Source organism: Centropristis striata, chromosome 11 (assembly GCF_030273125.1).
Source record: "Centropristis striata isolate RG_2023a ecotype Rhode Island chromosome 11, C.striata_1.0, whole genome shotgun sequence".
Taxonomy (NCBI): domain Eukaryota; kingdom Metazoa; phylum Chordata; class Actinopteri; order Perciformes; family Serranidae; genus Centropristis; species Centropristis striata.
In genome coordinates, this window is record NC_081527.1 from 26295945 (window position 1) to 26323597 (window position 27653).

At 39.6% G+C, this 27653-nt stretch overlaps 1 protein-coding gene across 2 annotated transcripts in view; it reads right to left on the reverse strand.

The window, feature by feature from the left end:
* efr3a (EFR3 homolog A (S. cerevisiae)) overlaps window positions 1-27653 on the reverse strand; it is a 186311-nt gene that overhangs the window by 19866 nt on the left and 138792 nt on the right. For both annotated transcript variants that reach the window (XM_059345426.1, XM_059345425.1), the window contains 7 exons: window positions 18273-18351; window positions 15123-15258; window positions 12924-13091; window positions 12403-12517; window positions 8493-8544; window positions 4219-4391; window positions 3410-3485 (listed from right to left, as the gene is read on the reverse strand). In XM_059345426.1, the coding sequence (XP_059201409.1) occupies window positions 3410-3485; window positions 4219-4391; window positions 8493-8544; window positions 12403-12517; window positions 12924-13091; window positions 15123-15258; window positions 18273-18351 (799 nt within the window). The remainder of the gene's footprint in view (window positions 1-3409; window positions 3486-4218; window positions 4392-8492; window positions 8545-12402; window positions 12518-12923; window positions 13092-15122; window positions 15259-18272; window positions 18352-27653) is intronic.

The window sequence follows — 27653 nt, forward strand, 5'->3', positions numbered from 1 at the left end:
GGTTCAAACATGACCCATTAAAAAAAAACTCCTCCTAGGGGTTTGGGAGTTGAACACCTTGCTGACGGGAGCCACAGACGTACTTCCCCCACATGTTTGGCCGTCCCCGCTCTGTCTGGCAGCTTTCTTTAACACCTGTTCAGCTCTTCACCTGGCAGTCTGCACACAGTTCTGCTCCTCTCTTCACCTTAACACCTGACACATGTGGCCTTGTTATGAGCTGCCTGGAGCAGCTATCTCTGCAGCTTTGAACGTATATTTTCTTTAAAGAATCCCCACAAATACACCGTTTATTATAGAAAGAAACTGCAAAAACAGGCATTATTGTGGGAATATTAACTTTACAATGGTCCTTGAACTAATCATCAATTACGAAAGTTTCCATTAGAGAAAAGTAACATAGTCTTCATAGACTCTGAGAACATTGAACTGGTGTCAATTTGTCCGGGAATATTAACTTTACAACGTTCCTTGAACTGATCATTGATTATGAAAGTTTCCATCCGAAAAATTAACATAAACAAAGCTTAAAATTGGCATATTTCTGTCAAAATAACTTTATTCTACATGGCTCGGTTAAAATGTGTAAATGCATACTTTGAAGTCACTAAATTATCCAGAAGTTATTACATTACTGGTGGCGACCTGCTTGGTGGTGGATCCTTTTAATCTGTACCACTGAAAAGCCACGTAGTTCATTAATCCGTCATGATCAAATTAGAGCACTGTTGGAACTAAAGGCAATAAAGAAAATCTAGCTCTGGAATGCAGAGTTGTACACTTTTATGTTGTTGCTTCTATGTGAAGGACCTTCATAGACTCTGAGATCATTGAACTGGTGTCAATTTGTCCGGGAATATTAACTTTATATAATATTAACGGTCCTTGAACTGATCATCGGTTATGAAAGTTTCCATTAGAAAAAGTAACATAAACAAAGCTTAAAATTGTGATATTTCTGTCAAAATCACTTTATTCTACATGACTCAGTTAAAATGTGTCCAAACATAAACTGTACAATCATGTTGTAAGTGATTATATTTGGGTTTTGGACAGAACAAGACATTTCTTTTTCGTCATCTTGGGCTTTTAGCAGTAAAGGTTGTCATTTTTAATGATTTTCTGACAATTTTACACTAAAGATGGCTAGTTATAACACTGTACTAAATATATATCATATTTGCAATAGCAGCAGTGTAACGCCTGCAAATGTAATAATGCCCACAAACGTAATAAACCACATTCGGATTTTGTACTCTCGGTCAGTATTAGTAGTGTGTGTACAGGCAAACAAACAACAACAACAACCACAACGACCATTATTCATTGCATTATTTCATTTGTGGGAACTTATTACAATATTGAAAGTTGAAGATTTTCACTTCCCCACAAACGTAATAAGTCCCTGCAAACGTAATAGTTATTACATTTGTGGGAAATCTTGTGTTACGTTTGTAGTAGGCAGCAGCTATTACGTTTGTGGAAAATGTATTATGTTTGTGGGATTATTGCATTAAAAGCTGCAGATTTTTATTACGTTTGTGGTTTATTACGTTTGTGGGCATTATTACATTTGCGAGCGTTACAAGCAGCATTATTTAACCCATAAGAACCCAGACCTGTTTATCCTTAAAGGAAAATTATGGGGGATATACCACAGACCAAGAGGACCACATAAAACACATTTATGATGTTTTATAAAAAAATTCTACCCCTAAATGTCAAAGATCTTTGATGTGACATAACAGATACATTGGGTGTTTATGGTATTTATGTTTATAATATTTCTTAGAAAAAAATAGACACAATTTCTGCTTACAGAAACACACTTGCCTTTTTCTTTGCATAACCACAACATTTATCAAAATTGTGACATTAATAGTGCTGTTTAACAACTGATTATTTTTCAGATTTGTTTTTAAGTAACAAAATAATAATAAATCAATAATAAATAAAAACAAATGACAATTTGCCTTTTTGTTTGCATCTCCATATATCAAAATTGTGATTTTAATTTGTTCAGGAAATATGGTCAACACAAGTTGAATGCAATACAGGACAAACTATTAACAGATTAGAATTGTTAAACAGGTTTAAAATTAGCCTTGTATCAAAAAATAAGCTTTTTGAAATTAGCTACTTTTTTAGATTTCTGTTTCCAGTCACAGCCATATTGTGTGACTGTCACATGACCACCACACCAGGGTGTTGAGTATACATATATTAAATCTCTTTTAAAAACTCATGTTTATCGATTGGCCTTCTCTTAATTTCCTTTTATTACTGTTGTATGATTACCTTGTTGTGATTGGTGTTTTTGAATTTTACATTTTTTTTCAAGTTTTTTAATGTAATTTCTTCTTGTTGTTTTATTTTGTTGTTGTCAGTAAGTTGTATTTGATACGTTTTATTTCTGTTGATGAGCACCTTATAACTTGCTTTTGAAAGGTGCTATATAAATAAAGTTATTATTATTATTTAAAGTGTTTGTTACACAGGTTTCACCATGGGTTCTTATGGGTTAAATAAAGATATTTTTGTTCTAGAAAATGAAAATGCCACTGAAAGGATTACATCCATTAACTCTATATGGACGTGGAGCTGACTGGAAAGTGAAGGCCAAGGACACTAATGAAGACGATCAGAGGGTTAATGACCTCTGAGTGAGTGAGGGGCTTCAGCTATGTCCCTCTGCTCCTTCTCTTCACGTGTTTGGTGTACGGGGAAAGGTCACAGCTCAGGTGTGACTCTCAGGTGCACAACTAAAACTGTGGGCCCTTTTGTTGGAAAAGGGCCTCTCCTGTCAGGGTTAATAAGCTCCTTGAAAAAAACAACTAAGATTGATGTTTATCACGCTCCTATCGTTCCATTAATGTCAGATTGTCAGTTTGGTTTGTTTCTATCGGAATTAACAGAAATGTATGGGAATGAACTAGGAATTTACAAAATTGTAGGTTGGCACTTAACAGGGAACTTAAATATAGTTAGGGAAAATATATTTTTAGCATAATCTTTATCTTCAACACAATTATTAAAACTAGATAACGTTGTACTTACAAATAAATCAGTTGAAATGTTTATAATTGTTTTATTTTGCAGTGTTTCCTCACTGCTCCATGTTGAGATGGAGCTTCCTCAGTTTGTGCTTTGTTTTTAATGGGATGGTGGATGGAGGGTCAGGGTGGAGGGTTGGGGATGGGCGGAGGGTGTTTGCTTGTTTCTATGTTTTGTTAGTGCTATACAAATAAAGTCTGATTGATTGATTGATTGATTGATTGATTGATTGATACTTTTTCTGCTGGGTAACACTGGGATGTGTGTTTGGTACTCAGGATTATTTTACCCTTGAGGACCTGCACACAGAGCACAGCAGTAACTGATAATAATTGTAACTTTATATATATTTTACCTTTTTCATGAATGCAACATCTTGTTTGGAAATCTTCTCTCTTTTAATCTTCAATGCTGCAACATTAGGAATGATTCTGCAACAGACACACAAAACCAGAACTCAGTAAAGGAAAGTAACTAAGTACATTAATTTTCTCCTCACACTTCTGATTGACTACATCTCAAAGGTAAATCTTGTACTTTAACTCCACTACAGCCATCTGATGACAGTTTTTTCTGCTCCTTTCTATCCAGTAAAAGCCGCGTATTTCCAGATGTGTTGATATTGAATGTTTGTGACAAACTTTTGAGAAAATTCTCCTCCTTCTTCTACTAAATACTCTTTAAACGCTCTCTTAGATCAACTGGAAAATTCGTTGTCACAGAGCTGAAGACAGCTGTTTCTCCCTGTGGTTCTGACAGGACAGCCACGCTACAAACACATGATGATCTTGTGGAATATGATGCATCGCTGCAGATTAAACTACCCAACAGAAAGCAGTAAAAATTAGCTTTAAACATACAGCAGTACAGCAGCAATATTAATGCAGCAGGAATATGAATTACTTAATTTATTTTAGAACATTTTGCTAATAATACTTACATACATTAACTTATGTAAATGAAAGCAGGATTGTACTTGTAGGAGTATTTTCACAGCATAGTTTTAGTACTTTGACTGAAGTATCCTTGTACTTCTTCCACCACTGCCATAATGACACAAGTGACTTTATTCTCTCAAAGATTACAGCAGAATGTGGATGATTTCATTTGAATGTTTGCAATCCCAAATGAAGTGCAGCGCTACAGTTGATTTGCACTTTGTACCTGATGCCGCGCAGCTTGGCCCGGTTGTCGTGGCGGTCGATGATGTTGTGCAGGATCTCCAGCACCAGCTGCCTCAGCTCGCTGTCCTCCATCAGGGAGATGGAGAAAAGCGGGTCCAGGAAGGGAGGAGGTAATGCAGCTGCCATGGACTTGGACTTAAAGCCAGAAGTTACCTGAGGTAGACAGGGGGGAGGAGGGGAGAGAAGGGGGAGGTGTGAGCCCACTTATCACAGCGTGAGGCCATTAAACCACAGGGAGGATCGAGGAGAAACAACGCTTCAACACAGCTTAAAGGTTACGTTCACAAGCAGCTCAAAGTGTCCAAATGTTGACCTTTCCTTCCTACGTGACTGATGTGATGATTTATGATCAGCGAGAACAACCGGAGGACTTTATATAAGTTTACATTCTGACTTGAAACAAATGCATGTGCATTAAAAACAGTTCTCTGGACCTTTGAACTTCATCAAACTTTAAGCTTTTGTGTTACTTTTTTTGCCAGCACAAAGGAAAGTTAACTGGGCTGCCTATAGAGTTTCATTGAAAGTTGTATTATTTTATTTCCTCTGCAAGAAAAGTAATAAGGCCTTCCTGTAACGCCCGCTAATGTAATAATGCCCACAAATGTAATAATAACATAATACATTTTCCACAAACGTAATAGCCGCTGCCTACTACAAACATAACACATGATTTTTACACAAATGTATAATGCAAAGAATAATGGTTGTTGTGGTTGTTGTTTGTTTGTTTGTCTATACACACACTACAAGATAATTTAAGTTTTTGGGAGTAAAAACTATACGAGTCACATTAGCCTATTATTCAAATAAAGCCAGCAGTTGGATGTTGCACCCTCGGTCAGTATTAGTAGTGTGTGTATAGGCAAACAAACAAACAAAAACAACCACAACAACCAATATTCTTTGCATTATTACATTTGTGGGAAATCATGTGTTACAATGTATTATGTTTGTGGGATTATTGCATTAAAAGCTGCAGATTTTCATTACGTTTGTGGTTTGTTACATTTGTGGGCATTATTAATTACATTCGCGGCTGTTACACTTCCCATTTTAAAATTTGACTAACATAATGCTTCTGTCCCAGTAACAGAACAGTTTCTGAGAATACACAGAAAAGAACTGGACCTGAACTCTGGAGTCCATTTAGCTTATTAGAGATGTTTTGACCCCATAACTCTGCTCACTAAAGCCTTTTTGTACTGCAATTAATATTTTAGTATCCAGCACCTTTCTAACTGAGGTGTTGTGGATGAGCACAAGCACACAAAGAGTTGATCTCATTTTGAAATTTAATTCTAATGAATTTAAAAGGTTAATAAAGTTAGAAGAATTCTGGCAGTAGCTGTGCTTCCATTAAATCGTCAAGCAAAGTTTAAACAAACTTTTGAAACGTCACCAAAAAATAAATGCAAGTGTGTTTTGGTGCAAGTAAGTTGGCCACTGCATAGTTCAGTCAGAAGTTGGTGCTATAGGTGACAAATCCAGCAGTAAAGAGAAGACGGACAGGCTGCAGAGGAGAAGAGAAGAAGTGGAAGTTGTGAACCTGAAACAAAATCAAGCTGTCTTCGCCAACTCACTGTTTTACAAGGGAAAACATTAGAGTTGTGATAATTATGTTATGTCAGCTAGTACTGACAGTGTTTCATGCTGTCTGGAGACAAAGATAGATTAATATAATGTCCTGGAAGATGTCAACAGACTGTAAACTGCAGAGTCAGAACTTATTTGGGGGTTTCCATTTCCCATTTAGTGCATAAACACCAGCTCAAGCAAGGCCAAATCCATCTCCAGCATGAATAAAAAACTTTTTTTAGCACAGTAAAGTAATTTTGCTGTTTCCATACAGCTTTTTTGATTTTATTCTTCATAAAAAATACATGAATGAAAACACAGATGGTGTTAACTGAAGCAGCTGAATGAGGCCCCATTTACACGAGGACGCTTGCAGGTAAAAACGATACAATATTTTATGGGAAGTGCCTTTCGTTTAGACGGTGATGGCGTTTTTGGGGCTTAAAAACACAAAAATGTGAAACCACCCTCCAGAGTGTAAAACTGTAATCCGCTCCGCCGTAGCGTGTCTGTCTACACTGCCAAGACACAAAACTCTGCTCAGATCTGCTCACGTCACGTACACGTTTACATCACATACATGCTCCAGTACAGGGAAATAAATAAACATGGGATTATTTCCATGCGTGGGACCTTCAAGCTGCTCTGGCAGCTCTAATAAACTTACAGGAGTCTTTCCACCAAATGTACAGGTATGTACAGATAGTATTAGTGAACAGAGAAGGATCTGGAATTACCTCTATCACATTTTGGATGCACCAATTGGTGGGAGGAGCCAGACGGCTTTGGAGGAGACCTGGGAGATCTAGTGAAGGTGGAGAACTTTGTGGAAGGAGTAGCTGATGGAAATGTGTGGCGTGAAAACTTCCACATGCCCAAAGATGCTCTTATTGCTTTAAGTGATGCCGCCTGGCATGATACCCAATCCAATTCACACACTTTAGCATCACCGTATGCAGCAGATTTCCTCCTGAAAACGCTCGTCTAAACACGGAATAAAAAGTGAAGACGCGACGCCACTTTTGTGTCTTTTGTTCAGGCCGTCATCATGTAAGCGTAGCCTCAATTTTGCCTAAGAAAAACAATTTTTTTCCTCCCGGTGGACTAAAGGTCAAGGTGGCAAACCACAGGACTGGAGATGAAAATTAACTCATAGCTACATCTCTGCATAATGCAGCAGGTGAAATGTGTGTTATTATGTGTGTTCCCTGTCAAATAAATAAGAGATTAATTAATAAATGCGCCTCAGTGCCCTGATTTCAAGTGGAGCACAGACAGTGGTGTTCAGATGTCACAGATGAAGAGACCAAACCAGCTTCTGCCTCCCCTCTGACAAACATCTGCCACACACACACACACACACACACACACACACACACACCTCCTGCTCAGCCCCATCTGCAGATGCATTGCGTTATAAATATTTTGACCTTTCACCCCTCCTCCAGCTGCACGGAGAGGCCAGGTGGTGGTGAGGAGGGGAGACGAGGACAGACAGCTCGGAGGACGTGCACGCATGACTACAGTGCATGAGGATGCTGCAGGAACACGACTATGTGTGTGTGCATGACTGGCGGTTGTGTTGGTGCCACCTGTGCCTCCTCGTCTCAGGGAGTGGAGGGTTTCTCACAGAACAACATAATGAGAGAGAAGGAAGCGCTCAAGTGTCACCGCCAAAGAGCCACAACCATACAATGTCCAACATTAAATGAGTCATTAAGACTTTATAAATGTGGGCCAAATGACACAAAAATTCATTTTTATAAAAGCACATTTTGATGTGTATTTAGTGTACAGCATACCTTGTATGTAAATATCTTCTGTATATTTCCCTACATTATATATCTGTTTCACACACACACACACACACACACACACACACACATATATATACACATATATACATAGCCTATATATATGTATATACACACACATACATACATACACACACACACACACACACACATATATATACACATGTATTAACACACACACTTTTTTCATTTTTTTCCATTTATTGTTCATATTACTACATACAACATCCTATCTAACATGCTACAATCTATTTTTCTGTAATGTGCAATATCTGTGAAATACAAATACTCTTAGGGAAAAAACTAACAAAAACAAAAAGACAGACAGTCCATTGATCGGAAGGTGTGGTGGTTCGATCCCTGACCATGGCAGCCTACATGTTGAAGTATCCTTGAGCAAGATACTGAACCACAAATGTCTTCCAATGCTGCGTTCATCGGTGTGTGAATGAACTCCCAATGGTGGCAGGAGGCTCCAGTGTGCCCTGGTAGCATCAGCCACCAGTATGAATGTGTGTGTGAACAGGTGAATGAGTGCAGTCTGTAGTGTAAAGCGCTTTGGATAAAAGCGCTATATAAGTGCACCCCATTTACCATTTATGTATGTATATGTCTTACTTTTGTACTTTATTCTGTTTTGATATTTTTGTAAGCTCACTTGTTTATATCTTGAGCTGCTGTGATGACTCCCACTGTGGGATAAATAGTCTTATCTTATCTAACCCTAGCCATGTCCCATGTCAACAAAATCATTAATTAATGTATTCTTAAAGTTGAAGATCCTGTTGATGTATACAGGATTTCTGCAGAAATCAGCATCAAACTGATTTCAACTGATGAGTATGCAGAGAGAAGGACTCACCATGATGAGAGAGCTGAGCAGCATGGTCTGGATCCTCTTGGTGCCCTGATGCCTGATACATAGCAGAGAAATCACATCACATGGTAAGTCAGAAACAACTCTCAGCTCACTGCGCTAAATCATTGTATATGTTCTGAACATAATGTCAGCCATGCAGACCCAGCTCTGATAACACAAACATTATGACATTTTGTCCTGATCATTTTCATGAATCAATACTTTGGAACATGAGAGTTTTTCTTCTTTAGTTTTTTAAACTTCTTTTTTATACCAACTGCAATACACCACAGGGGAAAACTGTCACTTAAAACGGTTTCGGCTTCAGAAGTCATTCAGGATATTTTAAAGTCTTACTTCATATTTCAGACAAAAGCTAAATGCTTCAAACATACATTAGATAAATGAAAATCCAACATTTTTTCAAGCTGTTAAATAGGACAGTGGAGTGGTTTTCAATTAAACCTGGCATATTTTTTTTGCCATAATTCGGCTTCAAGTGAAGAATTTTAGCCAGTATTTTATTCTGATTCAGAACAATTAAGTCCAATCAAAAGTATTCATAATAATCAAATTAACATCTAAGTAAATAAAAATCTATCAGCTAGAATGGTACTGGCAATGTTGTATTCATGTGCTCCTCAGGTGGTTGTTATTCTGACTTTGGTCTGATCATGAACTCAAAGTCATAATGTAGAAACATCATGGACACTATGATGATCTATTGTATTTTTTGATTGCTCGCTGTCATGAAAAAATACTGGAAACAGCAAAGAAAACAGAGCAGGTGAGCTGTCAAATATGGACCAACATTTTTGCAGATTGTACAAATTGTTGTTATGACTTAAAGGCACAATTATGTGAATTTTCACAGTCAGGAACATATTTTTCTGATTACTTCCAACAACATCATTTTACAATATCACTCCAGGCGTCCCTTCTCAATGTTTTTCTTCTTTTGATTCTACTGAGATGCCTGAATGAAGATTCACATGCCTGTCATCATATTATACTCAAGATGTCATTAAAAAAATCCTCAATTTGAATAAAGTGATTGATCAGATTAAATCTAAGATAAATGTAATTTCTCATGCTCTCTGACTGCTGTTGGACTGACTGGTTAATAAATGTGACTTTCTTTAAGTAAAAAAAGCTAAATGCTACCAAATATAGACAGTAAATCTTTATAACAATCTGGAGTGTTTCGGAAATGTTTTGATCACACACGTCGGAAAAAAGGTTTCATTAAGGTCAGACCTGTGGTTTTTATTGTTAACCTGCTAACAAATGGACAAAATAGCTCAAAGACGAATATTTAGTAACAGACAAAAGATCATTCTGTCAGTGTGCAGGGAGAGCACACTGCAAAAAGGTGTGTCTAAAAACAAGATAAAAACACTAAATCTGAGGGAAATGATCTTGTTGCATGGACAGATAATTTCACTTGACAAGATTTCTTAAATTAAGATTGTTAAATCTAGAAATAAGCATGTTGAACGCTTAAAATAAGAAATCAACTCTTAAAACAAGATAAATTATGTAACACTTCTAAATCTAAAGTTTTTTGTATCTTGGTAAGAAACAAATACTTTACAGGTCACTCTGCTCGGGCCAGTTCATCGCTGCTGGCAGCTTTAATTTATCTTGTTTTAAGATGAAATTTCTTATTTTAAGCGTTCAACATGCTTATTTCTAGATTAAATAATCCTAATTTAAGAAATTTTGTCAAGTGAAATTATCTGACCATGCAGCAAGATCATTTCCCTCAGATTTAGTGGTTTTATCTTGTTTTTAGACACACCTTTTTTGCAGTGCAGTGAAGGCCCTGGAGCTACAGCTCTTCAACATACACGGTTTATATGTTGTGAGAGTGCAGCAATATCAGTGACACTGACTGGCTGCAAAGCTAAATCTCTCTCCTCTGGCAATTACCCGAAAAGGAGAAGAGAGGGAGCGAGGAGGAGGAGGAGGAGGAGGAGGAGGAGGAGGAGGAGGAGGACAGTGCTCGTTTGATTTAGGATTATGTGTTCCTGTACTCCTGAGACCTGAGGGATTAGCTGCTTTTTTTTTTACTTTTTTCGGGTGGAGGAGAAGGCCAGGCGGCGTCTCAGTGACCCAACAGCTGAATTCACTGCAGGACGTCCAGGAGGTGAAGTGAGGACAGATTAACTCAATTCACTTTGGAATGAGACGGAGAGAGTGTGCAGTGTGAGTGTGTGTGTGTGTGTGTGTGTCCTGTCATGTGAAACTGTTCCATGTGACTTGTATGTGTATCACCTCCTGCAAGTTAAAATGAGTCAAATTGAAACATTTTGTCATTTATTGAGCATTTTTTTAAGCTCTGAAATTTGATACATGTTTGGATGGGTGATTTTAATAACCCACACTAAGGAGGTAATGTTTGTGGTTCAGCTTGTTTGTCTGTTTGGCAGCAGGATTACAAAAAACAAAAACAAACTACTGGACTTATTCTCTTAAACCATATTGGTTGAAGGAAGAACTCATTATTACTGTAGTGGATCCAACTGACGGGCTGGATACACACATTATTTTTCTTAGTAAGTTTTCTTCAGTCCCAGGATAAATTATCTACAAAAAATAAGGATGCTCCTGCTGTTCAAATTTACAATGAGTGTGAGGGTTAATTCTTGGAACAATATATGCAAAAAAATTAATTAATCCCAAAAGTCAAATTACTAGATTTTGAGAACTGCAAATGCACCACAAATTCTTCAAGTGTTTTCACACCTTTAGTTTGTTTGTTCTGTTTCTGAATCAGTTGATAAGTTTCTTAAGCAAGGGATCTGAATACTTTTTTCACCACTTCATACTAATAATATTATATAAGAGTAATGTAATCTTTCCCTGCAGCTGTGCAGAAATACTGGGTTTAAACAGAATAAAAAGACATTAAAAATCTGTTTTATATTTAATAATTTGAATGTCACCAATATGAATGAAGCTTCAAAGTTCAGTACAGCAGCCCATGTTTCTATCACACCCTAAAACAGCTCAGTGTGCTGTGTGTGTGCTGTGTGTGTGTGTGTGTATGAGGGGCATTTTATGCCAGCGAACTATACTAAAACATGTGTACAGTGTGTATGTGCGCGTGTAAATTACATTCACTTTCAATGGACAGACGAGCGTCACACAGGCATCACGCAGACGCTGCACACTATGAGGGGCATTTTATGCCAGCGAACTACTAAAACATGTGTACAGCGCCTATGCGATGACATCAAACCTCTAACATGCGCGTGTAAATTCCATTCACTTTCAATGGACAGACGAGCGTCACGTTGGCGTCGCGCAGATGCTGCACACACTGCACACACTGCACACGCGTTGTTGCATTGTTACGCCTACATGACGAGGGAACTACTCCTCAAATATGTGACATGAAGACCAGCGTGACTGTTAAGTACAATCGCTTCACAATTCAAGCAGTCCATGTATTACCAAGAGAGACTGATGAGACAGTTTAGGCTGTTTCAGTCTACGATGCAGCTGTTAAACTCACATAAAGTAAATAATTATTTGTACATTGAGACGAGCGTGCGCACAAGCATCCGATACATTCCCACATGGCATGAGACTTGTCACTCGTCACCCCTTCATTGTCTGGTGTACTCACAATACGTCTGTACGCACAGCTATTTATCATCTTTATTCAGGCGCAGGCGACGTGGTTAAGGCGTTTTAGGATAGTTCGCTGCCCCTCATAGTGTGTGTGTATTGTGTATGTGTGTGTGTATTGTATATGTGTGTGTGTGTGCCAACATGTTTGCTGTCTCTACATGGTGCAGAAAGGAGAAATGCTGCTGGGAGCTGGGGGATTCCTGCAGCAGCAGCAGCAGCAGCAGCAGTGTTGAGGAACCCCCGGGGCTCCTGGGATTATGGATGTGTGACTCACCCGATCTTGACGGTGTCCAAGGTGTGGCAGGGGGTCCCATAAACTGGCACTTTGCCCATGATGAACATCATGACTTCAGCTCGCTGGTAGTCTGGAAGGTTTCCACCAAAGAAGCCTGCAGGGAGAAAGCGTGAGTCAGCTCTTAGCACAAACACTGCAACACTTTTACATTTAAAACTTGCTCTCTGATTTCATCTTTACTGCCACAGACTGTAAAATTTTTTTCCAGAAATGTACTGTACTGTTTTTTTTCCAGTTTTTCTACATTAAGGGCAAATGTCATAAAGAATAAAATTAATTTTGATTATAAATGAATAATTAATTAATTAATTAATTAATGTAACATTGTAGCTTTTTACAGTATCATTTAATTGCTTAATGCTCTAAAGCAACTTTACAGGAAAAAAAAACAGGATATTTTGTTTGTCATTAAAGTAATAAATCAATCATTTATTTCAGATATAAGTATTGTAGTATTGTATGTAAAGAATCTGAAGGTATCCTGAGATAAAACATCATACCGATGGTTTGGATGATGGCGTTCTGGACGATCCTCTCCTCGCTCTCTTTGCCGCGGCCGGACGACACGCTGGTGCTGGAGTTCCTCCTCGAGCTCTCGCCCAGCTCAAAGTCCACGCTCATCCTCAGGTGTTTGAGCAGAGTGTTGAACACCTCGAGCACAGTGGGACCTGCACACACACACACACACACACACACACACACACACACACACACACACACACACAGTACCACAGCACGAGAGATTTATTTCAATTTCGTATTTCAATATTGTAAACGTTACTGCTACCAGTACGACCAATGCTGCAAGCAGATGCAGATGCACTCAAAGTAAACAGAAAAGACGGACCAATACATATATGTATTTTTTAACAGTGTTTGTAATACAGTAAACTACGTAAAACACATCCAGAGCACATCTCCACTGGACACACACAAAGCTGGTATCTTCTCACCTCTAACACGGTGAATTAAAAGGATTTCTAAAAGGGGTTTCTATACACTGACTTTAAATCTACCCACAGTCATACCGTACCGAGCCACAGACTTTCAAAGGTCAACGTGTCCCTTCTCTTGGACTCTTGAATCATTCCTATCCAGAAGGAACAGTTGTTGTTTTTTTCACAAGAGGGCGGTAAAACACAGGTTGGAGGAATTAAATACAAAAAAGACAAAGATTTGGCCCGTTTTTTAATCCTTTTCATACTGTCTGTATAGGACACCTTCTTCTACCAGAGCCGTTTTACAGTTCACACTTGGTTCAACTTGCCAGCTCTGAACCTGTTTGCTTTTCCCCAGGCTCTAGAGCCACGGCTTTACATCACTCTTCATGTATATGTCTCTGTCCTCTTGGCAAGTATAATAACAATGGCAGACCACATGTCTCTACAACACAACTGTGTTTTAATCACTATGGACGACAAATACAATCTTATTAACACTGAACGTAGGATGTTAATGTTGTTGTTAGCTAACGCTAGCCCGCTAAAGTTAGCATTCTAGCTCGTCCGTATCAATCACATTGCAGTTAAACAAATCAAATAAATGAATGATACATGTTTTAGTTGGTCTCTCTCAACGGCATCGAGTTGGTCTTGTTGGTCCGATAGCCCCGCTCCCTGACGTAAGCTGTTTGCGGTTCAAGACCAGCAGAGTTGGTACCGCTGTAGAACCCGTTTTCCTGGCCGAGAGCCGGTTCTTTGGCGGTGGAAAACCAAAGAACTGTTCGCAATTGGGAACTGGCAACTTCAACCGGCTCTGGTCAAAAAGGGGTAAGAGAGGGACCAGACTCCTGATTCACAGACCCCACATGAATAAACCAGGCACCTTTTGGGTGGTTTGGGTGCATCATCAGTCAGTTGGTTAGCTGGCAAAATGGGGACCTGAGTGAGCTGACCCCCCATCACAGACTGGTGAGAGACAGGGACCTGATGTTCATCACCTTAGTGTGACCTGATCTTTTCTGGCAGCGAAGGAACCAGAACTTGTGGAGATCCAGTTGGCCTCAGCCATTGTACTGGGTCTGGAACTAAACTCCTGATAGGGGGACTGAACTCCTTTTCCAGAGGTAAGATGCCGTCAACCTTAAGATAAGGTATTTCAGGCCAGAACCCATAGAGACAGGTTGAGGAGCTCAGAGATCCATATGGAGATCAGATTAGACCTGCTGCTCCTCGTTCTAAGTTGAGCTGGTTCGGCGCTCTGATCAGGATGCCCCCCATGGATGATTTCCGGTGCTCCTCTGGGGGTCGGGCAAGAACATGTTGCAGAGATTATATCTGTGTCTTCGGATCAGACCCCCAGGAGGAGCTGCAAATCACTGCTGCGGAGCAGGAAGCATCAGCAGCAGAAAATAACTGGAGGGATATTTTTAATCTTCCCTCCTTTAAAGGTGTCAAACTTCACACTTATTTAATTATCAGGCAATTAGTACATACAATCACTTGGAACCACAGAACAGAGGACAGGTCACACCTTAGTTTTCTGTTTTTACTTTCTGTTGGTGTTTCTTTGTTTGCAGCAAGTAATAAGATACTGATACAAGTGGATAGTTGTGTAAAAAAGTGGTTGAGGTGACTATTTGAGACCTTAGTATCGGTTTAGTAAAAGTGTTTTTGAAGATTTAAAGAGATTTTTATTTCCTCCTCCACCTCCTGAGTAAATGTTCCCGCAGTGGGAACCAGTGCGCTGCTGGAACTCACCCACTGAGCCTTTGGCGGCGATGGCCACCGTCTCCAGCAGCACCTGCACGATGCCGGCTCTGACCCGCGGCGTGTTCTTGTTGTGGGTATCCAGGTGATTCAGAACCTGCTGGATGACATGGTGCGAGTGCTGAGCCTGGACAAAGACAGAGACAGAGAGATGAAGAGGATTTAAGGCAGTGGTTTTCAAACTGGGGGGCGCGCCCCCTAGGGGGGGCCTGGAGTTATGACAGGGGGGGTGCAGTTAGGCTAAATATAAATGATGCATTTTTCAGTGTAACAGCAACAAAAGTGTACAGCAAAATTAGAAAGAAGCATCAATAAAATAACAATGACATGAAATATAAAGTTCTGACACTTTAAACAATAAGAAATATAAAATTATGAACCATATATACATAATACATGGCTGAAAACTGCACTATTACACACAAAAAGTATTTATATTGTTTATGAATGTTCAGAGCTGAAATTTGAGTTTCAGAAAATAATGTTATGCTAATTTAATGCAAGTATTTAAACTGAGAATCCAGCCAGCTGTCTGTCACCCTCCTCACTTTATTTTGTCACAACGTATTAGTGAAAAGACATGAAATTTCTCGTATGTTAAAGACTTCTCTTTTGAAATTGTCCCAAGTCTGTGGTTTCCTCCTGACAGCCGTGTCTCTGCAGGCTGAACCCGAGTTGCATTTGTTTTTTTGTCACTAAGATCAAACAGACGCCCGTAGCTGTCTCCTGGCAGGCAGACCAAACCCCCACGGACAGATCAGAGAGCAGAACTCTGCCAAATCCTAAAGCACACACACACACACACACACACACACACACACACACACACACACACACACACACACACACACACACACACACACACACACACACACACACACACACACACACACAGAAATAAAACAAGACACATGCACACAGTGGGTTTACCACCCAGCACCATTGATTGTTTTCTGTCGGTGGGAGTCACCTGGGAACTCCTGCACCAATGACCAATTAAAGAAACAGACAGGGTAAAGGGAGGGGTGGATGGAGGTCTGGGCCATTTGTGAGTGTCAGTGAGAGTAAATATTAGCCTGGGTATACCCATACTGCCTTGCACGCTCGATTTAATTTCAAACTGCAATACAGGCCGGTGTCCACGGCCGTTTCTTAGCCCTGTTTTAGGGATCCAATCACAGAACGGGGAGGGACGGCAAGGCGATGACGCGTAATACTCTACAGACGGAAGCTAGTAGCTTTCTTACAGATCCAACATTGCTGCAGCAGACGCCAAGCTCTCTTTGGATCTAGCTGTAGACGGCGTTCTAGATAGTTTAGAGCCAAAGTTTGTTTCAAAAGAAGATCAACGTTTGACTTTACACTCCTGTTTCACCACCAAAAAGGATGTTTTAGCCTTGCTTCCGACAGGATTTGGCTAAAAGCCTAATCTACCAACTAGCCCTGCTACCGCTCGCTGCTGTAACGCCGGTGATCTCGCTACGAGCCGGGCGACAGTGGAGCCGCCTAGAGAGCAGCAGCAGCTCGTCTATTGCCCATAAAATCAGTGGATGTGTGTGGCTGAATGACATGAGGGGGAATAAGGCATAAAAATAAATAATCTTGCAGAAAGCGAGAACTGGAGAAGCAAAGCAGCAAGCAACACTCTCTCACAGACACACACACACACACACACACACACACACACACACAGACACAGACACAGACACAGACACACACACACACACACACACACACACACACACACACACACATATTAAGGTTTAATAATACAGGAAAATAAATATAAATATGCAACAATTGAATTTAACGCTCTGAACCCGGTAGGTTTGAAAAGTATGTTTTCTTTAAACGATCGCAACGTCATCATGGAAAGAAACTGTGAAAAGAGGCATTATTGTTGGAGTTTGAACTTTCCGACGGTCCTTCAACAGATTTGCGTTCTGTTCGAAAAAGTGACCAAAACTGATTTTAAAATGTTGACAGAATCACTTTATTCTACATGTTAAATTTAAAACATGTCCAAAAGTAAAGTGTTTGCACTAACCAGATCCAGTTAAAAACATTAAATTCTGCTCCTCAGAGACTGTGAAGACATGATTGATTCTGCTGAGAGGAACGGTCACGTGACACAGTCACAGAAAATCTGTTTACACAGAGCAGAGAGGAGAGGACAGGAGAGGCTGGAAACATGATATATATATATATCAATTCAATTTTATTCAATTTAAAAATATTAATTTATCAGAGAAATTCAACTTTTTTATGATTTCTGTCATTCTAACTGTGTTATTTTGCACAAAGACATATTTGAGTTGTTTCCACTTGTAGCCATGATTGTTCTGATTCCACAGGGCTGCAGGACACATAGATTTATCTAAAATAAATTATATAGCTTTTTTGAAGAAGATGAGACTAAATATTAATGTTAACAGATAAAAAATCGTTTAAGGTGTAAAAATGATGTCAAACGTGTGAAAATCGGGGCGTTCCTGGTGGCACACCTGCTAGAGCGCGTACCAAATAGGCATTGTCCTCGTAAGTGGGCGGCCCAGGTTCGAATCCGACTTGGAGCCCTTTCCCGCATGTCTTCCCCTCTGTCTCCCCCTTCACTCTGTCCTATCAACAAAGCCCCAAAATGGCCCAAAAAATATCTTAAAAAAAAAAAAAACGTGTGATAATCAACTTTTTAGTGAAAAGTTCAGGTCATAAAACACTTCTTGTGGCAGAACAAGACATGAACCAACTCTCCAAAACCAGCTGGATGAATGAAAAGTAAGTTTCTTTGAGGTTTGAGTTACCCCAATAAAAAGAAGCACCCCGCAGCAGAGACGAAGGACCTCCTGAGAAGCAGAACTCGGAACAGAAAAAAGACATCAGCAGCAGTAACAATGGGGACGAGCATGAATAAGACAAAAGGGAGAGAAGGGAGCGATCAGCTGTGTTCTCTGTCTCCCTGCAGAGGCTTCAGGAACGTCGCCGACTCCAAGCCTGAGGCTGTGTGACAGCTCGTCAGGATGATTGACAGGTACTGGAGCAAGATCCAAGAGAGTGGGGAGGGGCGGGGCTAACAGAACATCTTGTGCACTGATGACATACCTAAAAAGTCACGAGGAAAAGCTGCTAGGGATTTGACTGTACCTGGATGGAGTACATGATGATCCTGAAGCAGGAAACAGCGAACTCGTTGGGGTCCCACAGGTGGTGGTTGTCCAGGTGACTGAAGACAGAAGAAGAATAAAGATAAGCATTAATATTTCCAACTGATAAAACCTCATCAGGAGGAATTAATATGAGGAAAGACTTCACTTCACTTTTAGGACAATTATAAATCTTGACTGAATGTGAGAATGAGGCACTTTTTTTGGATCTGTATTTCAAATACTGAGTATTTGACAATACTGTTCTGATATCTTTTTTATTAAACACATAAAATGTATTTTATTTAATAACTATAATTATGACCAAGATATTTAGTGAGTGGATTTCATGTCTTGGTACTGAATGATGCAAAACAAAACTCTCTGATAGAGAAAATTGTGTAATGCAGTTTCTAAATTAACTCAACTATATAACAGCAATTTCTTATTGACTTATTTACTACTAAAACTATCAATATATCTGCAATAAGCAAATACTATTTCTTCCGATGGTTTTCTCTCCAGTAATAGTAGTTATTAAAAGAGTAACTGTTAAAAAAGAAAGTAGCAGTTAACAGAGATCCGGGTTTCATTACAATGTATGATTTGATAATGAGCAAACTAATCATTAATATCCTTTAAGGCACGATTATGTGTCCCAGCTGCAGACTCTAAACATAGACAGATATAATTAGATAATGCAGAGGAGGATCAGATAAACAACAAGCAGAAAAATGCAAGAAAAAAATAAGAAAAAAAAACTAAACAATGTTAGAAAAAGGGGCAGAAGTGAAACCAGGTTCTTATCTAAGCTGAATGTTTAGCCCCAGAGGTCAGAGGTTTATAAAACATCATGCAGATGAGTGTGAGCGGCAGATTTACTCATCTCTGTGGGAGCTGACCTGCAGCCTCTATTTATGTCTGCTATTTATGTTTACACACACACACACACACACACACACACACACACACACACACACACACACACACAATGAGGGGCATTTTATGCCAGTGAACTATACTAAAATGTGTGAATAGTGCCTATGCGATGACATCAAACCTCTAACGTGCGCATGTAAATTCCTTTCACTTTCAATGGACATACTAAAACGACTTAACGGCGTCACCTGCGCCTGCATAAAGATGATAAATAGGCGTGCATACAGGATTGCGAGTACACCAGATAATGAAGGGTGACGGGTGTCATGCCACGTGTGAACATTGCGGACGCCTGTGCACATGCTCGTCTCAATGCACAAAAATTGAAGAGAGAGAGAGAGAGAGAGAGAGAGAGAGAGAGAGAGAGAGAGAGAGAGAGAGAGAGAAAGAGAGAGAGAGAGTGAGATTTCGCTATCAAAAAAATAAAATTGTCCTGAAAATAAAAATATCCTGACTGCTTTCTTATAAACAATATCATATGAAGCTGAGACTCTGATCTGTGTAGATATGCTGCAGAACATAGAAAATGAATAACTGTCAGGTCCTGATGATCCAGTGGACCTCGTGCGTAAATGCACACAGCCTCTTCCTCAGTTTGGCGCCTGAGCAATGGTCCAGTCCTGATATACCTCAATATCCCGTCATAGGCGTGTGTTATTGTCCTAATGCCAACGCTTTAGACACCTTAACGTGTGTACGTGTAGACTGAAACAGCCTAAACTGTCTCATCGGTCTCTCTTGGTAATACATGAACTGCTTTGATTGTGAAGCAAAGCAGCTGTTAAACTCAAAATTCGTCATCATAAAGTAAATAATTATTTGTACATTGAGACGAGCGTGCACACAGGCGTCCGCTACGTTCACATGCGGCATGAATGAACCCTCGCTATTTGATTTCCACAAACACTACACAGTGTGTGCCTGTACGCTCATATAGAATTGTACTAAACCATTACGCAGGTCTTCATGTCACGTATTTGAGGCGTGATTCACCAATCACGCACCCGTCACGTAGGCGTATGCGCAACAACGAGTGTTATTAGGGGTATTAGCAAACTATACTAAAACGTGTGTTCAGCGTGTATGTGATGAACCTCTAACGTGCACATGTAAATTCCATTCACTTTCAATGGACAGACGAGCATCACGTAGTCGTCGCACAGACGCTGCACACGTGTTGTTGCACATACACCTATGTGACAGGTGAACTACGCCTCAAATACGTGACGTGAAGACCAATGTGACAAAGTTTCCCAGTTGAATCTAATTCCTGAAGACTTCTCTCCATTTTTTCTCTTTTTGTTGTTTTTCCTGTTCTTCTTCTCCTGTTTACAGACAGATTAGCCTACAGCGATACATTACACTGCCATCTGCTGACCAAAGTACGTTACTGCAGCTTTGTTTTTTCGCTCTAAACCAGCTGATGGTCACTAATTCACATTTTTTGTAATGCGATGTTTCAAATTTTCGCTTTAAAATTCGATTTGACTTTAATGGAAACACGGCTGCTGTGTGCTTCAAAAGTAACAATTGTGATTCATCAAATGATTGATTTAGTGACTGAAGGTGGACACAAGAGCAGTTAAATTCAAAAGTGATAGAGAATTTCTCACGTGATGAATTCCACGGGCTAACAGTATTGAACAAAAATTAAGAATCAGAACCAAAAGCACAAGATAACATTAAGCTTCGGTTGTGGACATTGTCAGCGACCACATATCATTTTCAGCTAGTTACATCCATAGTGGCTTTTCAAATTAAACTTCACAGGAAATTATAATTTCAGGCAACAAAACCACTAAACTGCACATAGTTATGCAACTTGATGCCAAAAAATGACACTGATTCTTGGTCACCAGTCTGCTGGGTCATGGATCGCAAATTTACATTGGAGTTTATGGAAATCCCTGTGTCATACAGATGCTCCATGGTCCTTTTGGCATCAGCATCATATGCTGAAGACTGTGACAAAGCATTGGTATTTAATGAGTAAAGAGTGAGAACGAGCTGAGCTTCACAAAAAACTTTTGAAGATGATTCAGCTAAAACATCCTGTCACAGCATTTTAAACTGTCAGGACTGATGCAAACAATGCTGACGTCACTATAAGAAAGACTGAGGACAGAAGAAGGAGAAGGATAGCATTCAGAGGAAGAGAGAGAGGACAAAGTAGAGAGTTGAAAAAGACAGGAGGAAGGGGACAGAAAGGAGAGATAAAGAGGGTTGGAAGCTGCTTGTTTGAGAACAGTTCACCAACATGACGTCAATCCAAACCCCCAAAACCCTCCTCCCCCACCGTTAACCCCAATCCCTGCTATTTATAATTCTCCTCCTCCTCCTCCTCCTTCTCCACAATCACACAGATACAGTTGGTCTGAACGCAAAATGTCTGTAGATTTTACGGTGAAAAACTGCAAAACCATGACAGTAAAAGACTGTAAAATGACAAATGAGTTAATTCAGTTTCAGTAACAATGAAACACTGTAAATGTATATCAGCCAAAACAGTGGTTTTTACAGTTTAAAAAATAAAAACTAACATTACTCCACTATAAAACACACTGGCATCATGTTTGTAGCAAAAATATACTGTTTTATATATATACAAGTAAGGATGGGTACCTTTCACATTTGAACCGATACAGTATCGATACCCGGTACCTGGGAATCGGTACCGGTACTCAACGGTACCAATTTTCGGTACTTTTGCGTTTGTTTGTGTGGTAAGAAATGTTAATTTGTTTAATAATAAAATCTAATTTTTTCAATTCAACATATTTATTTCTCAAAAAATAAACTTTAAAAAATATATCAAAACAATATAAAATCCAGGATGAGCAGTGCTTTATTGTTGAGTGAAGGTTGCAGTGTTATCAAAGAATGCAGAGGAGCGGTCTCAGGTTGCAAGTGCACGGAGGAGAAAAAAAAAAAAAAGGTTGCAAGTGCACGTGTGATTTGTTGTGATGACGTCGTAGCTGTGCGGCGCAGCACCGGTCAGACAGTATTGTGGGCATAGCATGGTTGGAATAAACAAAGTTGAGTCGGGCTGCTCTGTGAACATATCGAGGATGAGGCAGGAGTCCGAGGGATTTAATTTCAGCGAAGCAGTTTGGAGTAAATCGGCAGGTAATATTCCTGAGTTGAAGAACGGAGTATTAGCGGAGGACCAGAGATGCAGCAGCTAGCTGCTAATGACTGGTCTACAGAAGAATGGAGAGAGCAAACGGAGTAAGGAAGGTCCAATCTGGAGATATTGGAGAGATAGCAGCTAGTGGCTAGCAGGCCTAGAGCCAGCTGTTCGTCTCTGCGCCGGGCTGGAAGAGGGCAACGGCTAGTGGCCGCGGTGAGCAGACAGGACCAGATGAGGAGGTAAATAAAAAAAATAAAAAATAGTGCGATCGTCAGCACGCTTGTTAATCAAAGACGTCAAATGAAAACAGGTTGAAATCAATGATCAGTTTAAAGTTAACGCCGTTTAGGTACCGAAACATGGTACCGTTTGATTTTACATGAGTCGGTACCTATAAAAGTACCGAATTCGGTACTCATCCCTATATACAAGCCATCATTTTTGCATTTATTTTTTGTAAAAACAGTTTTCTTCACTGTTAAATGTACTAAACACCATATCTCTAACAAAAATAAACTGTAATATTTAATGGTAAAATATTTAATTCATGTGGCTTTTATTTTCTTGCCAATTATATGGCAGAACAACGTTTCTTTTGATGGAAAAACTTTCTTTTTTACGGTAAAATATGGAATAAAATGTCAACAGTGCTAATACAATTTTACCGTAATATTACAAAAAAGTTCCACCGTATTTATTACAGTAAAGTTCTGGCAACCACAGCTGCCGTTTTTTTTTACCGTAAAAACAACAGGTCTTTTTTTACAGTGTAGAAAATGACTTATTTATACATATTTATAACCATGCACAGTCAAATAGCTGCTTTTATTGAAGTGCCTGGTATATAAAACCAAAATTTTTTCACAACTACAATCACACTTTAAGACACATCAGCACTTTTTGTCAACTGTCACCACTTTGTTTTTACAAACAAAGACGGACTGGAGTCAGAGCAGTATTTGTTTGTCACATAGACTGAATATAAATAATGGATGTGACCATGACGTCACCCATTGGTTTGTGGCCCGTTGGAGGCATCGAGTTCAGCGTTACACTCGTCTCCATCTTGTGTCTCCATCTTTTTTCTGATAGGGGGAGCAGACCATATCTGGACTGTGGAGGAGGAGAGGGATCTGATCACTGACTACAGCCTCTCTACACCTCAACCTGACTGAGAGAAGCTGCTGCTAATTCATGTTAGCATTAACTGGAGCATTAACTGGGATGTTAGTTTTGGCTAGCAAAAAACAAAAACAAAATGTTTGTTACTGACCTCAGAAAACTGAGACCAAACCGCCAAACGTCCTTTTTTATATCTATATAAAGTTATATACGACTTTATTGACACGTTGCCATGGATACACATTGTTCTGCTTCTCTTCTGATGACGGCTCGCCTAGTCAGTGACCTGTCAATCAGAGGTAGCCACGCCCCAAATAATATGATTCTTTATCTTCTATTTTCTACTAAATGGGGCCATTATTTGAACAATTATCAAAAAATTTTCTTGAAGAAGATTTTTTACTAGGGATTGAGACGATAGTGTTCCTGACGATAGTGTTCCTGAGTCCTAAAAAAATTCTGAGGTAATAAATCAAGTGAGAAGTTTTCTAATTTTGCATCGAAATTAATGGACAGAAATGTTTTTGCAGCCAAACTTAGCACGCCCTGCTGGAATTTTCGGTACAATGCAGCTTAAGGCACTTCCTGGTTTGCCTCCCTGCTCAGACACTGAGGTTACCGCCTGGTTTGTCACTGCAGCAGCTGACGTGGTGCTACTGGCCTGCAGGGGGCGCAGGATGCCAGCGAGCCATTGGTCAGAGCTGGAGGCGAGAATGGGAATATGTGGCTTTAAAACACACACACACACACACACACACACACACACACACACACACACACACACACACACACACACACACACACGCACACTTACAGTAACAGACATAAGTGTGAGGACGAGACACTGCAGTCTTTAACACAGGTTACTGGATGCTCAGTTTGCACCGAACAGAAACTGATCGATCGATCAATGTATTCCGATCAAACAAGCTGTGATGAACGCTCAGTACAGGACCTCAGCAGCTGACAGACACAGACAGAGAGCTGATGGGGAATGAAGCTGAGCATTTGGCAACTACAGAGATATTTTTCTCAACTGGTGGAGCAAACCAGAGCTTAAAGGAGGTTGATCAGACAGTTTCTACAAAATCAAACAAGTAATCACAGAAAAAAGAGCATAAATTAAGGTAATACTCATTATGATAACAACAACTAATATTCCTTTTAATGTGATCCTTATGAATAGCTGACAAAATCCACCAAAAATTAAATTTATAAACTAAAGCTAAACTAGAAGGACAAGCAGACCTCCGGCAATGCCATGCCCTATCTCACAATGTTAATGAAAGTGAAAAACCACCACGAGGGTTGGGTCAATGGACGTCATCGACCACTGAGGCCAACATGGTGATTTAAAAGCCTCATGTCTGCTGGATAAATAAATAGCATTTAAAAGCTCTACTCCCCCCACTTCATCCTGCACTAGACGCATGTGAAACATTGCACATATATAGATATAATGTATATTTTACACTTCACTGCCACTTTGTTATGCTTGCACTATTAGTTTTGGCATACCACTAGTGAATGTATTGTCTTTGGTGTTTGTTTAGGTCTTATGGTTCTATTTCTTTTACTCTGTATTGAATTTCTCCCATGGAGATCAATAAAGGTATATTTTCTCTTATCTTAAAGTTGTAACTTAAAGTAACATACTTTTTTTGTGGAGTGACTCCAATAACAGGTCAGGTGGTTCAATAATAAGGAGGAAAAGAGGTGTCCAAGGAAAGACCCGGCGAGTCTGTGAGGTGAATGAATAAGATCCACTCCTAAATGTGAAGACTTCTTCCTGGTCCCATGCTGCACCATACCTGTCAAGTATCCCGTTTTGGCGGGGAAAGTCCCGTATTTTACCCTTCTTTCCCACCATCCTCCGTATTAGTATTTTCCCGTAAATCTCCCGTATTTTAACCGGGCCTGGGCAGAGTAAAAAAAAACAACCAAACATTCCCAATCTGAGACAACCATACACTGTATAAATAATGGACGTGGTGCGGCTCCGGTGGTACACCTGGTAGAGACCATATAAATAGTGGCTCAGTCCTCATGAGCGGGCCCGGGTTTGAATCTGAATCGGAGCACTTTCCCTCTGTCTTCCCCTTTCACTCTGAATATCTCTCTATCAATAAAGCTATAAAATGCCCAAAAATATCTTAAAATAAATAAATAAATAAATAATGGACGTAGTCACAATGAGGTCACCCATAGGGTCCTGACTAACTGATTAACCCAGGTGTGTCTGATTATTGTTGGTCAGACACACCTGGATTAATCAGTTTGTCCAATAATGGCAGACAGGAAACAAAGGAGCTGGCTGAAGTTCAGGAAGTAGTGCAGCTGTGCATAAAGCAAATTGTAGTTTATAATGGTTGACAAGATGACATGATTTTAGCTTTCTTGTACACCTGTCTTAAAATGTAAGGTATACTGGAACTTGGTTGGGATGGTGGGACTGCTCACGGCGGGCGCCGGAAAATTTCCCTTATTTTCAAATCCAAAACTTGACAGGTATGTGCTGCACCCTTCCACCAAGTTTCATGAAAATCAGGCAGGTAGTTTTCTATAATCCTCCTGACCAAAAGAGAAACAGAATTAACCAAAATAACCTCCTTGGTGGAAGTAATAATAACTACAACATCATATTTCTACTCTCACTAATAAGCCGATATCACCTGATCATCGTTAGCTGCTGGGTATATTTTACAGACAGGAATAAATAGAGGAGAGGAGGAGGAGATATAAATCGGCAAAGCAATACGTGCAGCACAATCAGCGGCTGCTTCACCAAGACAGCCTGAAATAAAATCAGGGACAGAGTGGATTCTGCACCATCCTTGCAAGTAAAGAGCTGCAGAAGTTCACATGACACACATTTTGGCAGCTTCATATATTAATGAGCAGAGGACATCATGTTTACTCTCTCTGGCCCTCATTTATCAAACGAGCATACGACATAAAGTGAGCGTAAAGTGAGTGTACGATCATTTCTATGCAAGGCTCGGCATTTATCAATGTGGACGTGAGTGGAGGGTACGATCAGATCTCAGTCTGCTCTCAGCTCGTGGACGCAAATTTGAGTCAGCATGAAGTCCACACGTCTGAGTCTGAGAATTGATCTTAGACTATTGTATCGATGCCTGGAGCTGATAAAACTCTGTGGTGTTTTGTTTTTTAATGGTGAAAAAGGAAAGCATGTTTAGCCTACATCATTTATCATTAAAACATGATTAAAAATAAATACACCCTGCGACCGTGAATTTCTTTCATCAGAATACTAGCCGAGGATATTAAATGTTGTTGTCTTCTGCTGTTTATTATTATCCTGCTGGACACCGGAGCATCAGCGTCTCTTTTAACAGCGATGCTGCCCGGATAGAAACATTTCCAATCAGCGCTGTCACACACTCCTCTGACTGGGACATCATTCTAAGTAAATGTAAAGTGGTTAATAATATCTCTCCATCATAATAATAGTAATATTCGGATATTATATAGATTATTAGGCTTTATATATCACGATGTATAAATTAATTACTCAAACCTCACAGTCATAAGTCCCACAGCTTTATGGAATCAGAACAATCATGGCTAGAAGTGGGAACAACCCAAACATGTCTTTGTGCAGAATAACACAGTTAATGAGAGGTATCATAAAAAAGAAAGAAAAAAATGAAAGATGAATAACTTGGATAATTCATTTTTGTTAAAAGTGGGTGGAAAAAATTAACCTACACAATTTTTCAAGTGTCCACAAGTGTCATCAACTTTGGAAAAGAAGGGGCTCCATTTGTTATACACATTGAAGTATTATAGTGTTTCCAGTCTCTCCTGTCCTCTCCTCTCTGCTCTGTGTAAACAGATTTTCAGTGAATATTTTTCACGTGACCGTTCGTCTCAGCAGAATCAATCATGGCTTTTCAGTGTCTCTGAGGAGCAGAACTTAATGTTTTTAACAGGATCTGGTTAGTGCAAACGCTTTATTTTTTGACAAATTTTAGAGTTAACATGTAGGATAAATTAATTTTGATTAAATAAGGCGGACTTTCACCCAGGAGAACGGGGTTCGCGTCCCGTGTGAAAACAAAAGTAAACCAACTTAAGTAATGTTCCTTAAGTAAGTTACGTGGATCACGTTTTTGAATGTAACTTTGTTTTTTTAAGTAAATTGGGGCAGTCATGCGACTACTTCAT